Source organism: Pristiophorus japonicus, chromosome 20 (genome assembly GCF_044704955.1).
Source record: "Pristiophorus japonicus isolate sPriJap1 chromosome 20, sPriJap1.hap1, whole genome shotgun sequence".
Classification (NCBI taxonomy): Eukaryota; Metazoa; Chordata; class Chondrichthyes; family Pristiophoridae; genus Pristiophorus; species Pristiophorus japonicus.
The window spans coordinates 23,913,582-23,926,485 of NC_091996.1; the positions used below are offsets into that span (position 1 = coordinate 23,913,582).

General features: G+C 44.7%; 1 protein-coding gene across 4 annotated transcripts in view; it reads right to left on the bottom strand.

Annotated features, from left to right (window-relative positions):
• Positions 1–215: 215 nt before the first annotated feature.
• The window catches only part of LOC139232442 (ras-specific guanine nucleotide-releasing factor RalGPS1-like), a 1,066,646-nt gene continuing 1,053,957 nt past the window's right edge, over positions 216–12,904 (bottom strand). For all 4 annotated transcript variants that reach the window (XM_070862624.1, XM_070862625.1, XM_070862622.1 and 1 more), the window contains 2 exons: positions 12,703–12,794; positions 216–3,277 (listed from right to left, as the gene is read on the bottom strand). In XM_070862624.1, the coding sequence (XP_070718725.1) occupies positions 3,248–3,277; positions 12,703–12,794 (122 nt within the window). In that variant the 3' untranslated portion in view covers positions 216–3,247. The remainder of the gene's footprint in view (positions 3,278–12,702; positions 12,795–12,904) is intronic.

Consider the following 12,904-nt stretch of genomic DNA (forward strand, 5'->3'; position numbering starts at 1 on the left):
GGTGCTATATAAATGCAAGTCTTTCTTTAATCTTCTAATGTATTCTTCTGATGGGTCTTGTAACAAACTCTGACACTTTAAGACAAATGACACTTTTAAGCTTTCACCAAGCTTGTGTTATATATAAAAAAGCACATTTGCTACAAAAGACTATCCAGAGTATTACAATCAAAAGAACTCTTTTTTTTAAACAGCAATTTGTTTATTGAGCAAGTGAAACTGCGTCATCAATGTAACAAGCTGACAAAACAGCAACTTGATACAAGCCTGAGGTAACAAATAATTTAGCAAAGAACATCCATTGGGGCAGTCTGAGTTCAGTGGTTAAAACAGATTAGCTCAGCAGTTGTAGAAAGAAACACATCACAAATGGCATGCGAATAACCTTCGTCTTGTTACCATTTTTTTTTCTTGGAACTGTATGAAAATTTACAGACCATCTTGTTGACCATCCGAAGTGTAAAAACTCACAGTAGCAATGTCCACTGATCCTGCACTTGTCTCAGCTGAACAAATGTGCTTTTATTTTGCACTTTACAGAAGTGAAACCCATTGCATTCAAGCAAACTGACAAGTCACTCGCACCTCAGTGGATATCGGTGCACAAAAGGCTGCAGTTACCAAATTTTAACAGCGAAACGTGAATTCACACAGCATAGTTTGTGGTTAGAGTTCACATCAGCTCCACCAAATGTCTCTGGCCACCCTTGTTGGTTTGAGAGTGATTGTATCTGCAATTGAGGCAAACAGCAACCATTCTACCACACTGACATTTAGTGAACATTTGAATTCAAGTGTCAAAAAAATATCTTTGTGAAGTGAGAAAATAAAATTTTAGATTGTAATTGGACAACGCAGCACAAGTTTAACAGCTGTAATTAAAAAAAAGTATTAATTGGAGCACCTAACACAAGGTTTTCAGCTTGGTAAAATAGTGATCATGGTGCTCTGCCTATAGCAAGTCCTGTATATACCAAGCTGCCATTTTCTGATGTTAACAGTGACTAAAACTAGGTTTAGATCCTAGAATTATGTCATGGGGTCTGGGAAAGAGGATATTAGAGCTTAATATATGTTAATCATTTATGTTCCTGCACAACGCACCTGTGTGTGTCACGACAACTGAAACCTTTCCTGCAAACCACTGCCAAAACAGGGGTACAAATAACTCATGGTACTGCCTGCATCACCCGTCTGGTCCAAAACAAAGTACGCTGCGTGCAGTTACAGAACTGGCATTAGGTTTCAGCCCTGTCACTCACGATAATGGCAAACAAATGAAAAAACATTTTAAATCAAAGTCTGTTTGCTGTTTGACAGTGTTCCGTTGGTAACAATACAACTGCGCGACCAAAAGGGCGGACAGATGAACCATTTCAAACGCCTGCTCTCGATCCAGCAGTTCAGGGCGACACCTGGCCCTATTCAGTCCCCTTCCAAACACAACTGAGCCTGGGGACCAGGTATACAAGGAATCACAGGTGCTGACCAGTATCTTTCCTCTTTGTGGAACTGCATATTTACTTCCGTATAGTGCTAAATTGTGAGTTTTGATGGTACTTTTTGTATTTTTTTTTTATATACTCGGAGAGGAGAAACATTCTGGCGCCTGCACAGAAAATCTGAGCAGTTTTTCATCTCTTTCCAGAGAATCTGCAAATTAATGCAACATGGAGGGCAGTCTGTAACTCCTGTCTGCGGCCTGTGCCCGATCTCTAGAAGTGGCAGGCAGCACAGCCTCCTTTCAGTAGGATTAGAGGGTTAAGTTGATAGAATGAATGGACCTAGTCACTTAGGTTGTCTGACAGATATATATTTAAAAATCTCAGTGTTGTACGAACAGAATACTTTTTGTGGAAACAACTAAATACACAGTGGCATGGAATATTTTACAAGTTCTAACACATCTCAGGGGTTCAGATAATGTTGAGAAATCATTCAAGTTTAATTTATGTTGACTATAAAGCCCTGTGAACCCTGGCTGTGTTAACATACCCTGTCTGTGCGTTAGCTACTATGTACACTCTTTAAATAATACACAGCAAATGTGGGTCATCATATATTACATACCTGGGACCTTTTGCAAAAGTACGTAAAAGTAATTTCAATTGGATCATGAAATAGATATTGAGAAATTGACTAGAAAGTTGAATGGCAGAATAAAATGATGGGCATTATCCAAATTTGTTGAGAGGATAACATGTTTAACTTGTGCTGTAAACAATAGTATTATAACTGACATAACCCGATGATGTAAAGCACAGAGTCCAACACGATAAAGCAGATCTATTATTCATTTGATCGGATATGTGGTGGTTTCTTTGCCTGGCAGTACTGTGGACAGAATGCTTCTCTATAGGGAGTCTTTAGCCCACCACTGCTCTGATGCACCCCCCAGTGGCCAGTTAGAGAGTGGCACTGGAAAAGACTGAGGAGCACAACGTCCGCCCAGTAACTTAGAAATACTGCCTGGCATGGGGTGGGCTGGTGTTGGCAGCAAGAGAGTTGGTGGGCAGGGCAAGGGCCTCAACCAAAAAATTGGCTTGGGGGGGGGGGGGGGGGGGGCGGGGCGGGGGTGATTGGCATGAACTGTTACGTTTGCTCGAATGTTACAATGGGTTCAAACTCCACCAGCTAAAGAATGCAAGAACAGTGAAAGAACTATCACCGATGCAGACAATTTTGAGGCAACCACAGTGCCAAACAATTCAGTGCACTTCATTTAAAAAAAACCTCTTATTCACTGATTTACTATTCTAAATGCCACTCAATGCAGCCTGTTAACACTGTCAGTAGTATTTTTTTTGTGCATAAGAAAGTTAACACCCAACATGGGCTAAAAATTGTTCCATTACAATAAAGCAGCTTAAGAATAAAAACAAACATTTAAAAAAAAAAATGTAGGCAACAGTTATTACGCACAGTTCCTTGGTGAACAACTGTGCGGTGTAGTCAGTTAGTAGTTTCGCCAATGCTGAAACTGTGCCTAATTTCTGCAGCCGGTACCATACATTAGGAGCAGTTGTTCACTTCCTCTTCCAAGACAGACCAAAATCATTTCGGGGTCACATGGTAAGCTTCCAAAAAAGTGCTTCAGTATTCAACGCTGGCAGTTGATGCACAAATTTCTCCTCATAAGATTGTTTTTTTTTCCTTCACTTTTTGTTTTTGTAATCCATTTAAAAGTTTTATTTCCCATAGCTTGGGTTGGCACTTTGATCACGTCACGTGTACTGGATCCATATCTTCACTCAAACGACATAAGGTTCGTGGGTATCTGAAAGCAGACGGAACGGGAACATGAGTCAATGGCGGTCTTTACATGGCTGCACTTGCACATCCCTTGAGCCCTGGAGGCTTGCAGGAATACATTCGAGTTAACCTACAAATGAGCTAACACCTCGAGGGGAAAGTGGTGACGAGAGGCAACAGCAAAGGTCACATGGCTTGCTGTTCGCATTAACTTGCCATTGGGGCTGCCATTTTATCCTCGGGCAGCAATGCAACTTTAACATTGATGTACGTGATTGATGTAGTGTTGTCAACAATTTCTGAATCCGCCCCTTAATCCAAAGGCCATAATTGCTGAATATAAATAAGGTGTAAAAGTAAACCTCAAATCAAAGGAATTCATGGGGGTTGGGGGGGTTAAAATTATTAGCATGGATAGAGGCTTGGCTACCTAACAGAGAACAGAGTGTCGGGATAAATGGGTCATTTTCAGGTTGGCAACCAGTAACGAGTGGGGTGCCACAGGGATCAGTGCTGGGGCACTGATCTAGATTAATGACTTGGATGAAAGGACTGAGTGTACTGTAGCCAAATTTGCTTATGAATGGGCAAAAATTTTGCAGATGGAGTATAATGTGGGAAAATGTGAGGTTATCCACTTTAGTAGGAAGAATAATAAAGCAAATTATTATTTAAACGGAGAGAGACTACAAAATGCTGCGGTACAGAGGGATCTGGGGGTCCTTAAAATGCAAACATTTAGCATGTAGGTACGGCAAGTAATTAGGAAGGCAAACAGAATGTTCGCGTTTACTATAAAGGGGATGGAGTATAAAAGTAGGGAAGTCTTGCTACAACTGTACAGGGCAAGACCACACCTGGAGTATTGTGTACAGTTTTGGTCTCCGTATTTAAGGAGGGATATACCTGCATTGGAGACAGTTCAGAGAAGATTCACCAGGTTGATTCCGGAGATGAAGGGGTTGTCTTATGAAGAAAGGTTGAGCCTATACTCAATTGGAGTTTAGAAGAATGCGAGGTGATCTTGAAACATATAAGATTCTGAGGGGGCTTATCAGGGTAGATGCAGAGAGGATGTTTCTCCTCGTGGGGGATCTAGAACTAGAGGGCATAGTTTAAAACGGAGATGAGGAGGAATTTCTTCTCTGAGAGGGTCGTGAATCTTTGGAATTCTCTATCCCAGAGAGCTGTGGAGGCTGGGTCACTGAACATATTTAAGATGGAGATAGAAACATAGAAACATAGAAAATAGGTGCAGGAGCAGGCCATTCAGCCCTTCTAGCCTGCACCGCCATTCAATGAGTTCATGGCTGAACATGAAACTTCAGTACCCACTTCCTGCTTTCACGCCATACCCCTTGATCCCCCGAGTAGTAAGGACTTCATCTAACTCCCTTTTGAATATATTTAGTGAATTGGCCTCAACTACTTCCTGTGGTAGAGAATTCCACAAGTTCACCACTCTCTGGGTGAAGAAGTTTCTCCTCATCTCGGTCCTAAATGGCTTACCCCTTATCCTTAGACTGTGACCCCTGGTTCTGGACTTCCCCAACATTGGTAACATTCTTCCTGCATCTAACCTGTCCAAACCCGTCAGAATTTTAAACGTTTCAATGAGGTCCCCTCTCACTCTTCTGAACTCCAGTGAATACAAGCCCAGTTGATCCAGTCTTTCTTGATAGGTCAGTCCCACCATCCCGGGAATCAGTCTGGTGAATCTTCGCTGCACTCCCTCAATAGCAAGCATGTCCTTCCTCAAGTTAGGAGACCAAAACTGTACACAATACTCCAGGTGTGGCCTCACCAAGGCCCTGTACAACTGTAGCAACACCTCCCTGCCCCTGTACTCAAATCCCCTCGCTATGAAGGCCAACATGCCATTTGCTTTCTTAACCGCCTGCTGTACCTGCATGCCAACCTTCAATGACTGATGTACCATGACACCCAGGTCTCGTTGCACCTTCCCTTTTCCTAATCTGTCACCATTCAGATAATAGTCTGTCTCTCTGTTTTTACCACCAAAGTGGATAACCTCACATTTATCCACATTATACTTCATCTGCCACGCATTTGCCCACTCACCTAACCTATCCAAGTCACTCTGTAGCCTCATAGCATCCTCCTCGCAGCTCACACTGCCACCCAACTTAGTGTCATCCGCAAATTTGGTGATACTACATTTAATGGACAGATTTCTGACAGAGTCCAGGGTTATGGGGAGCGGGCAGGGAAGTGGAGTTGATGCCAAGATCACACCAGCCATGATTTTATTGAATGGCGGAGCAGGCTCGAGGGGCCAAATGGCCTACTCCTATTGTTATTTCTTATGTTCTTATGAACTCAGCTCACTCAATCGCTGCTGCCGGGTGAGGTAATAATATTGAGATACACAAGGGTAACATGCCCTTTAACTTCATGTGCTTAAATGGAGTGCGATACATCATTTTAAACTGAAAACCTGGCAGCTACTTTATTAAGAAAATAAAACAACCACATTATTTCTATTTAATGACATGTCAACTTATTTTCACCTTTTATAGGCAATGAGTACATTCACAGACTCTTGCTGTAACCAGGAGTATTAATGGTCAATTACTGGAACCAGCACATTCAAAAATGTTGTGAATCATCTTGCACACCATTTTGTCTATAAAAACGGTGATGGATTCATACGTTAATTCTGACATTCGTGTTGTAAATAAGACCTCGTAAACTCCCAAAGTCCAAATCTGAAACTAGGACCAAGTGGCTTGGCACCCGGATCCTGTGTTCCTCAAAAGCAATGGTCACTTTTATCTCCAGCCACTGCTGGCCAATCCTCCTTCACAAATGTACCCATATCACTCAGTGAGTGATTAGCAGAGAAATAAAATCACAAACTTTCCAGATAGGGAGAAGAAAACTAACCCCGCCCCCCGACCCCTAATTTTATAAACTATTGGGTTTAGATGCTGTTACTGCAATGGCTTGGACACCATCTCATCATTAAAGGCAGTCCCTCGAACAAGGATGACTTGCTTCCACATGAGTTCACAGATGTTTCAATGAAGAACCCGATGTTAAACATAGAAAATAAGTGCAGGAGTAGGCCATTCGGCCCTTCGAGCCTGCACCACCATTCAATAAGATCATGGCTGATCATTCCCTCAGTACCCCTTTCCTGCTTTCTTTCCATACCCCTTGATCCCCTTAGCCGTAAGGGCCATATCTAACTCCCTCTTGAATATATCCAATGATCTGGCATCAACAACTCTCTGCAGCAGGGAATTCCACAGGTTAACAACTCTGAGTGAAGAAGTTTCTCCTCATCTCAGTCCTAAATGGCCTACCCCTTATCCGAAAACTGTGTCCCCTGGTTCCGGACCTCCCCAACATCGGGAACATTCTACCTGCATCTAACCTGTCCCGACCCGTCAGACAGAAAGCAGAAAGTCGGGATAAACAGGTCCTTTTCAGGATGGCAGGCAGTGACTAGTGGAGTGCCACAGGGCTCAGTGCTGGGACCCCAGCTCTTTACAATATACATTAACGATTTAGATGAAGGAATTGAGTGTAATATCTCCAAGTTTGCAGATGACACTAAATTGGGTGGTGGTGTGAGCTGTGAGGAGGACGCTAAGAGGCTGCAGGGTGACTTGGACAGGTTAGGTGAGTGGGGAAATGCATGGCAGATGCACTATAATGTGGATAAATGTGAGGTTATCCATTTTGGGGGCAAAAACATGAAGGCAGAATATTACCTGAATGGTGGCAGATTAGGAAAAGGAGAGGTGCAACAGGACCTGGGTGTCATGGTTCATCAGTCATTGAAAGTTGGCATGCAGGTACAGCAGGCGGTGAAGGCGGCAAATGGTATGTTGGCCTTCATATCTAGGGGATTTGAGTATAGGAGCATGGAGGTCTTACTGCAGTTGTACAGGGCCTTGGTGAGGCCTCACCTGGAATATTGTATTCAGTTTTGGTCTCCTAATCTGAGGAAGGACGTTCTTGCTATTGAGGGACTGCAGCGAAGGTTCACCAGATTGATTCCAGGGATGGCTGGACTGTCATATGAGGAGAGACTGGATCAACTGGGCCTTTATTCAGTGGAGTTTAGAAGGATGAGAGGGGATCTCATAGAAACGTATAAGATTCTGACGGGACTGGACAGGTTAGATGTAGGAAGAATGTTCCCGATGTTGGGGAAGTCCAGAACCAGGGGACATAACCTTAGGATAAGGGGTAGGCCATTTAGGACTGAGATGAGGAGGAACTTCTTCACTCAGAGAGTTGTTAACCTGTGAAATTCCCTGCCGCAGAGAGTTGTTAATGCCAGTTCATTGGATATATTCAAGAGGGAATTAGATATGGCCCTTATGGCTAAGGAGATCAAGGGGTATGGAGAAAAAGCAGGAAAGGGGTACTGAAGGAATGATCAGCCATGATCTTATTGAATGGCGGTGCAGGCTCGAAGGGCCGAATGGCCTATTTTGTATGTTTCTAATCTTATATGTTTCTATGAAATCCCCTCTCATCCTTCTAAACTCCAATGTATAAAGGCCCAGTTGATCCAGTCTCTCCTCATATGTCAGTCCTGCCATCCTGGGAATCAATCTGGTGAACCTTCCTCAGATTAGGAGACCAAAACTGAACACAATGTTCCAGGTGAGGCCTCACCAAGGCCCTGTACAACTGCAGTAAGATCTCCCTGCTCCTATACTCAAATCCCCTAGCTATGAAGGCCAACATACCATTTGCCTTCTTCACCGCCTGCTGCAACTGTATGCCAACTTTCAATGACTGATGAACCATGACGCCCAGGTCTCATTGCACCTCTTTTCCTAATCTGCCGCCATTCAGATAATATTCTGTCTTGGCGTTTTTGCCCCCAAAGTGGATAACCTCACATTTATCCACATTATACTGCATCTGCCATGCATTTGCCCACTCACCTAACCTGTCCAAGTCACCCAGCAGCCTCCTAGTGTCCCCCTCACAGCTCACACCGTCACCTAACTTAGTGTCATCTGCAAACTTGGAGATATTACACTCAATTCCTTCATCCAAATCATTGATGTATATTGTAAAGAGCTGGGGTCCCAGCACTGAGCCCTGCGGCACTTCTCTTGTCACTGCCTGCCATTCTGAAAAGGACCCGTTTATCCCGACTCTCTGCTTTCTGTCTGCCAACCAGTTCTCTATCCCCAATACCATGTGCTTTGATTTTGCACACCAATCCTTTGTGTGGGACCCTGTCAAAAGCCTTTTGAAAGTCCAAATACACCACATCCACTGGTTCTCCCTTGTCCATTCTGCTAGTTACATCCTCAAAAAATTCCAGAAGATTTGTCAAGCATGATTTCCCCTTCATAAATCCATGCTGACTTGGACCGATCCTGTCACTGCTTTCCAAATGCGCTGCTATTTCATTCTTAATAATTGATTCCAACATTTTCCCCACTACTGATGTTAGGCTAACCGGTCTATAATGACCCGCTTTCTCTCTCCCTTTTTTAAAAGTTGTGTACATTAGCTACCCTCCAGTTCATAGGAACTGATCCAGAGTCAATAGACTGTTGGAAAATGATCACCAATGTATCCACTATTTCTAGGGCCACTTCCTTAAGTACTCTGGGATTCAGAGTATCAGGCCCCGGGGATTTATCGGCCTTCAATCCCGTCAATTTCCCTAACACAATTTCACGCCTATTAAGGATATCCTTCAGTTCCTCCTTCTCACTAGACCCTCGGTCCCCTAGTACTTCCGGAAGGTTATTTGTGTCTTCCTTCGTGAAGACAGAACCAAAGTATTTGTTCAATTGGTCTGCCATTTCTTTGTTCCCCATTATAAAGTCACCTGAATCCGACTGCAAGGGACCTACGTTTGTCTTCACTAATCTTTTTCTCTTCACATATCTATAGAAGCTTTTGCAGTCAAGTTTTATGTTCCCGGCAAGCTTCTTCTCGTACTCTATTTTCCCCCTCTTAATTAAACCCTTTGTCCTCCTCTGCTGAATTCTAAATTTCTCCCAGTCCTCAGGTTTGTTGCTTTTTCTGGCCAATTTAGATGCCTCTTCCTTGGATTTAACACTATCCTTAATTTCCCTTGTTAGCCACGGTTCAGACAACTTCCCCGTGTTATTTTTACGCCAGACAGGGATGTACAATTGTTGAAGTTCATCCATGTGATCTTTAAATGTTTGCTATTGTCTATCGACCATCAATAAGAACATAAGAACATAAGAATTAGGAACAGGAGTAGGCCATCTAGCCCCTCGAGCCTGCTCCGCCATTCAAAAAGATCATGGCTGATCTGGCCGTGGAGTCAGCTCCACTTACCCGCCCGCTCCCCATAGCCCTTAATTCCCTTATTGGTTAAAAATCTATCTATCTAAAGGGCTCCACCCTTTTAAGTATCACTTGCCAGTCTATTCTAGCCAATTTATGCCTCAAACCATCGAAGTTACCTTTCCTCAAGTTCAGTACCCTAGTTTCTGAATTAACTGTGTCACTCTCCTTAATAAATAATTCTACCATGTTATGATCACTCTTCCCCAAGGGGCCTCGCACAACAAGATTGCTAATTAGCCCTTTCTCATTACACATCACCCAGTCTCGGGTGGCCAGCTCCCTAGTTGGTTCCTCAACATATTGATCTAGAAAACCATCCCCAATACGCTCCAGGAAATCCTCCTCCACCGCATTGCTACCAGTTTGGTTAGCCCAATCTATGTGTCGATTAAAGTCACCCATGATTAATGCTGTACCTTTATTGCATGCATCCTTAATTTCTTGTTTGATGCTGTCCCCAACCTTACTACTACTGTTTGGTGGTCTGTACACAATTCCCACTAGCGTTTTCTGCCCCTTGGTATTCCGTGGCTCCACCCATACCGATTCCACATCATCCACGCTAATGTCCTTTCTTACTATTGCATTAATTTCCTCTTTAACCAGCAATGCCACCCCGCCTCCTTTTCCTTTCTGTCTATCTTTCCTGGATGTTGAGTTCCCAGCCTTGGTCACCCTGGAGCCATGTCTCCGTGATGTCAATTACATCATACCCGTTAACTGCTATCTGCGCAGTTAATTCGTCCACCTTATTCCGAATACTCCTCGCATTGAGGCACAGAACCTTCAGGCTTGTCTTTCTAACACTCTTTGCCCCTTCAGATTTTTGGTGTAATGTGGCCCTTTTTATTTTTTGCCTTAGGTTTCTCTGCCCTCCACTTTTACTTTTCTTCTTTCTATCTTTTGCTTCTGCCCCCATTCTACTTCCCTCTGTCTCCCTGCATAGGTTCCCATCCCCCTGCCGTATTAGTTTAACTCCTCCCCAACAGCACTAGCAAACACTCCCCCGAGTACATTGGTTCCGGTCCTGCCCAGGTGCAGACCGTCCGGTTTGTACTGGTCCCACCTCCCCCAGAACCGGTTCCAATGTCCCAGGAATTTGAATCCCTCCCTTCTGCAACACTCCTCAAGCCGCGTATTCATTTGAGCTATCCTGCGATTCCTACTCTGACTAGCACGTGGCACTGGTCGCAATCCTGAGATTACTACTTTTGAGGTCCTACTTTTTAAATTTAGCTCCTAGCTCTCTATATTTGTCTTGTAGGACCTCATCCCGTTTTTTACCTATATCGTTGATACCTATATGCACCACAACAACTGACTCTTCACCCTCCCTTTTCAGAATGCCCTGCACCCGCTCCGAGACATCCTTGACCCTTGCACCAGGGAGGCAACATACCATCCTGGAGTCTCGGTTGCGGCCGCAGAAACGTCTATCTATTCCCCTTACAATTGAATCCATTGTGTTCCTAACACAGCTGAGGCTGCACACAGGGAGGTTAAAGTAACGGTGACCTCAGTCTTTAATAAGACAGTCCACAGTGAGGAACAGGCCTTAGGGGCCGGCTTATATACAGTGCTCCCAAGGGATGCTGGGATCCCTTGGGACTTTAGGGGATGAGCTCCCTGGTGGCGGAACATGGGAGTGCATGCTTTTAGAGATACACAACAGAATCCCCTATCACTATAGCCTTCTCACTCTTTTTCCTGCCCTCTTGTGCAGCAGAGCCAGCCACGGTGCCATGAACTTGGCTGCTGCTGCCCTCCCCTGATGAGTCATCCCCCTCAACAGTACCCAAAGCGGTGTATCTGTTTTGCAGGGGGATGACCGCAGGGGACCCGTGCACAGCTCTTCCTGTTGGTCATCCATTCCCTATCTGGCTGTGTACCCTTCACCTGCGGTAAGGACAACTCACTGAACGTGCTATTCACATCATTCTCAGCATCGTGGATGCTCCAGAGTGAATCCACCCGTAGCTCCAGTGCCGTAATGCGGTCCGTCAGGAGCTGCAGGCGGATGCACTTCCCATACACGTAGTCGTCAGGGACACCGGAAGCGTACCTGACTTCCCACATAGTACAGGAGGAGCTTAACGCGTGTCCGAGCTCTGCTGCCATGACTTAACCCTTAGATAAACTTAAATTGGCAACAACAATGCTAAAGGTTACTTACTGATATAGAAAAGAAAAAGAAAAACTACTTACCAATCACTAGTTAATCACTTACCCCCTTGGCTGTGATGTCACCTTTCGATTTCTTTCTAATTCTTTTCCAGTCTTGAACTCCAATTGAGGGGGTGGAAGATGCCTGTGCGTAGATTTTTTTAACGTGTGGTGACTTGCACATCAGCCACCACACGGGCTTGACAGAGCTAGGTCTTGGTACAGTGGCAAGGGTTAACCAGGACAACTGGAGACCTGCTTTGCTGCACGGACCTACTGTGCACACATAGCGCAGTGTGGGCTGGCCCGTGCTGCCCCTGGGCCCTCGGCTCTTCTGGGCCCCGCATCCTCGCCGCACCTCCGCCCACGATATTCCAGGGCCCGGCGCTCCAGCTCCATTTATAGCCCCGACCTGCGGTGGTGTTCTCACACAGGTCGGGGTGGCCCACTACCACTCATCTACTGTGTCAGTGAATGAGCAAAAGGACCGAGACAATTTTATGGTTAACCGGGGAATAATGAGTGACGTCGTTTTTAACTCCCCACTGCCTGGCGGAAAAGCTAAGGGGCTTACCCTCTCCATTCCTGCCCTGTAGCTGGAGGGGTCCTCTTCAAACAGGCACTGGGCATCGAGGCCTAATCTGCCATTTTAACGTGAGGCATGATTGAGGGAACAGTACTGGCTTCCCCATCAGGCCAAACCTGCCGGGAACACCGGCCCGGGCCATTCCATGACAGACAATTGTGTTTAGTAATACTGACTGCAACACAACGGGTAATAACATTGTGCAAAAAATATTACGTGCTTCATTGCATGTCGAAAATCACAAGGTTTATATGAATTGGGTTAATTCTTTGATTCATTTTACAATTTATTGGCCAATTTGACCTCTTTTCGGTGGTTACCAGTAAGGTAGTCCTTCTCAACACAGTCTGACGCCAGCTGGATGGCCCTACCTGAGGTCTATTGCTTTTGCATGCATCGTCCAAATGCTTGTGCCACAATATTGCATGAAACCTTGAGCTGGTCTGGAACTTGTAAACATTACCTGCAAACAAAAGGCAGATGTGTAGTTACGACACCAATTTGCAATCATCGAGTGCCTTTAATTTAGTGAGATGTCCCAAGGCCTCTCACAGAAGCGTTATCAAACCACAA